At 34.5% G+C, this 3,882-nt stretch overlaps 1 protein-coding gene across 2 annotated transcripts; it reads right to left on the bottom strand.

The window, feature by feature from the left end:
- On the bottom strand, positions 1–1,271 carry LOC116181688. 2 transcript variants are annotated; one of them, XM_031502104.1, is made up of 4 exons: positions 1,176–1,271; positions 511–1,123; positions 353–463; positions 1–305 (listed from the first exon to the last, which is right to left on the bottom strand). In XM_031502104.1, the coding sequence occupies exons 2-4, from the start codon at positions 1,099–1,101 to the stop codon at positions 60–62; spliced, it is 948 nt and encodes a 315-aa protein (XP_031357964.1). In that variant the 5' UTR covers positions 1,102–1,123; positions 1,176–1,271; the 3' UTR covers positions 1–59. The 2 variants fall into 2 exon arrangements, with proteins under 2 accessions (XP_031357964.1, XP_031357961.1); XM_031502101.1 differs by having other exon boundaries at positions 511–1,224.
- Positions 1,272–3,882: the final 2,611 nt, after the last annotated feature.

Genomic DNA, 3,882 nt, shown 5'->3' with positions numbered 1-3,882 from the left:
TTAATATTTGACGGTATTTCTGTATTGAACGAAGGTTTCTCACAGTAAAAGTCCGCAAATTAAAATGAATCGAGTATTTCCTTTAGACGAAATGGTATAGTATCACTTTTAAAATCAACATGAGGTCGATAACAATCAGACTTATGAATTTTTTCAATATATTCTTCAATGGGATCGTAATAATCTTTTAAGAGCAGCCTTTTTTGTATATTTCTCAGTGTAATTAGATATGTTACTAACTGGGCAGCTTGTATCTTCCGAAAGTCAGGTAAAGGACGTTCACTCCACATTTCCGAGGTTGTACTCTAAAAATTAACATTATGTGGCAGTCTTTCCTAACTACTCCCTTTACCGGTGTATCCTCCAGTAAGCACGGTAAGTGTAAGTGTTTCTTTAAACTATCTGCCAAATTCGGCGCCTTATATAAATGTCCCCTATCAACTTCTATTTTCTCATCTGCGATCTAAAAATTGAAGGTCAGTAAAGTAAACCTATACTCAGAATTCAAACCTGTGTATCAAAAGTATTGTTTATTGTAACTTTATAACAATGCCACAATGACTGGCTTAGCGGAACCAAATTATGACCTACTTTTTGGATATAATTTGATTCTAAAATTTTAGCTAAACCTGATGGAAAACCGGAATGGGTACACAAACTCAAATTCACGATATACACTTGACTCCACGATGACATGACCAATAACTCTACAGGCTTCGTTGTAGAAAACTCTGCCCCTATACCCACAATTCCAATACATTCGCAATTCGCCAAGACATCAACTACATCACAAGCCTCTTCAATTTTATTTATATAAATATACGTCCTTGCCATCAGTTGTAGACGTTCTACTTCAGTTGATGGCAGTTTATCTTCTTTTTCTTCTTTAACCTCTTCGCCATCCTCGTTTAGTTCCTTTACGGATTGAATCTCATTGATGTAAAAGGAAAGTCTGCCACCAATTGCACTTTGGGTATAATGATCAAGAATGTTTATCAATTCCATTCTATTTATATTACCGCCGTCATAAACACCTTCAAATACATTAGTATCCGCTAATTCTAAAAGCAGCCTTTGGCCACGCTTGTACACAAGCTTCATTTTCTAAATAGACAGTTTTAACCTTTGAACAACAATAAAATAAGGTTAGCACAACATAAATAAATACGAAATACCTCAATTATGGCATAACAATTTGAGGTTAGTCTAAATCACCCAGGCCGATCTATACACTGTGTTTTCATCTCTGTTAAGCCGGTTACACACGTACATTCCTTTAGGGTGCTAGGGATTAATAAATAGGCAACACACAATGGTCAGTGAAATTTGCAATAAAAGTCGAAATTTTTGAGTAATTTTTTAAGCCCAAATATTAATTCTACCTAGAGGTCTTATCATATAGAAACTCATTAAATGTAGCGATTTATTTTTTTGATAAAATTATTTAAGTCGTGTATAAATGATAATCTTGAATACCAAAGAGTATACATACTCTTTGAATTTACTAAGAAAGCGAATACAGTCCTTAGTAAAAAAAATATTTAAAAAGTAAATCCGCACAATTTATTTAGTAACTAAGTGGATTAAAAAAAATATATTACGAACTGCTTCAAATTATGAAATGAAACGTAATTTTTACTCAAAAGTGTATATAAAGTATAGCGACGGAAGAAATGCAGTACCTTCCATACAATGACGATAGGCAACTCAGGTAGCACTTTACCTGGACAATATTAACACCTAATGACCATTATATTTATATACTTACAATGGTTTATGACCTATGACCCTATTAGACCAGTAACAAAAGAATCTCAATGCCTTCCATTTATTCGTCTATTAATACCAACGATAATTGACGGATAATTAAAAAAATATTGTACGTCAATAAATGTAATATTCAGGAGTAACAACGTTTTCATTTTTTAGAACCGTTTCATACATTTTTTTCATACATTTGAGGTAAGTATATTGTTACCTACTTCCATAGAGAGAGGAAATAATATAATTTTACTCTATGCTACTTATCAAAAAACAATTTAATAATATCGATTCCTATGGAATAAAGGCATTTATTATTATTATTATGGTCGGGGTATCTTGTGAGAACTCAAGTCTAGCCTGGTTAACTAATCGCACGGCGATTAGTGTCTGTGTCTGTGTCTGGTGAAGTTATGTAGGGTCCTAAAAAAAAATAAAAGAAATAAATAAATAAAATAAAAATTCACACCCTCACAACGAAAGCTTGATGTAATTTACCTCTATATGTTGTCTTATCTGTCTCCAACTTCGTGATCTCCAGATACGTACCAAAAATGAAGCGATTCATCCCTTCGTCCCATTTCATACGTCTTTTGGAGGTTTCCTTTGCGCTGGTCCCATCCACAAGCGGTTGAGAAGCAGGCACAAAGGTCTCTTCATGGTTATTATTATTATTGTCGGTGTTTCTTGTGAGAACTCAGGTCTAGCCTGGTTAACTAATCGCACGGATTAATATCAAGTAACGATTAGTGTCTGTGTCTGTGTCTGGTGAAGTTATGTAGGGTTCTAAAGAAAAATAAAAAAATAAAAAATAAAATAAATATTCACACACTCACATTGGAAATCTAGAGATAGTATGTAATTCATACTTACCAACATAGCTATTAATGGCCCCACTAGTCAACGCTATCAGGAAAGAAGAAAACAAAACAAAAATATCATTATAATAATTCCTGTAATTTTATTAAATAGAGTTTATTGTGTAAGTGTTTCTTTGGCTTTGCGTTTGGGTTGAATACGAGTGGGTTGTGATAACGTGGTGTGTTTATGTGAAGAAGGAGATTTGTGTTTTTTAACTGTGCTAGGACGTGTAACTTTATTCGGTGGACCTGTCTTTGTAGTGCAAGTTGCGTTACTTGTATTTGTGGTGTTTCTTTGTTCTTGAGGTTGTATTTGTGTGGTTGCTTGGGTTTTTGGTGGAGATATTGCAGTATTTTGTGAGCTAGTAGTGCTGTCAAGGTTTTTGCGTTTGGGTTGTATACGAGTGGGTTGTTTCTGAGAAGAAGGAGTATTGCGTTTTTTAACTATGCTAGGACGTGTAACTTTATTGGGTGGACCTGTCTTTGTAGTGCATGTTGCGTTACTTGTATTTATGGTGTTTATTTGTTCTAGAGGTTGTGTTTGTGTTGTTGCTCGCATTATTGGTGGAGACATTACGGTATTTTGTGAGCCTCTAGTGCTGTTAAGGTTGCTGCGTTTGCGTTGAGTACGAGTGGGTTGTGATAACGTGGTGTGTTTCTGAGAGGAAAGAGTATTGTGTTTTTTAGCTGTGCTAGGCCGTGTAACTTTATTGGGTGAGGGCGTCTTTGTAGTGCATGTTGCGTTACTTGTATTTATTGCGTTTGTTTGTTCAGGAAGTTGTGTTTGTGTGGTTGGTTGAGTTAAGGGTGGAGATATTACAGTATGTTGTGTGTCATGTTGTGAGCCTAAAGTGCTGTTTTCCATCTTCGTGATCTCCAGATACGTACCGAAAATGAAGCGATTCATCCCTTCGTCCCATTTCATACGTCTTTTGGAGGTTTCCTTTGCGCTGGTCCCATCCACAAGCGGTTGAGAAGCAGGCACAAAGGTTTTATTATTTTTATTATTATTATTATTTATTTATTTTTTATTTTTTTTTTTTTTTCTTCATTTGGGCATCGACTACTGAGGTCATTAATATTATTATGGTCGGTGTTTCTTGTGAGAACTCAGGTCTAGCCTGGTTAACTAATCGCACGGATTAAAATCAAGTAACGATTAGTGTCTGTGTCTGTGTCTGGTGAAGTTATGTAGGGTCCTTAAAAAAAAAAAAAAAAAAAAAAAAAAAAAAATTATTATAAATATATATTATAAATATTA

Source organism: Photinus pyralis, unplaced genomic scaffold (assembly GCF_008802855.1).
Source record: "Photinus pyralis isolate 1611_PpyrPB1 unplaced genomic scaffold, Ppyr1.3 Ppyr1.4_LG1, whole genome shotgun sequence".
In the NCBI taxonomy this organism is placed as follows: Eukaryota; Metazoa; Arthropoda; class Insecta; order Coleoptera; family Lampyridae; genus Photinus; species Photinus pyralis.
The sequence above is the reverse complement of the archived record's forward strand: the minus strand, read 5'-3'. Positions and strand labels throughout refer to the sequence as shown.

Coding starts and splice junctions, on each gene's coding strand:
- LOC116181688 (XM_031502104.1), bottom strand. CDS start 1,101: ATGAAGCTTGTGTACAAGCGTGGCCAAAGGCTGCTTTTAGAATTAGCG. Junction 464..510: donor ACAATACTTTTGATACACAG/GTTTGAATTCTG, acceptor TTCAATTTTTAG/ATCGCAGATGAGAAAATAGA. Junction 306..352: donor GCTTACTGGAGGATACACCG/GTAAAGGGAGTA, acceptor GTTAATTTTTAG/AGTACAACCTCGGAAATGTG.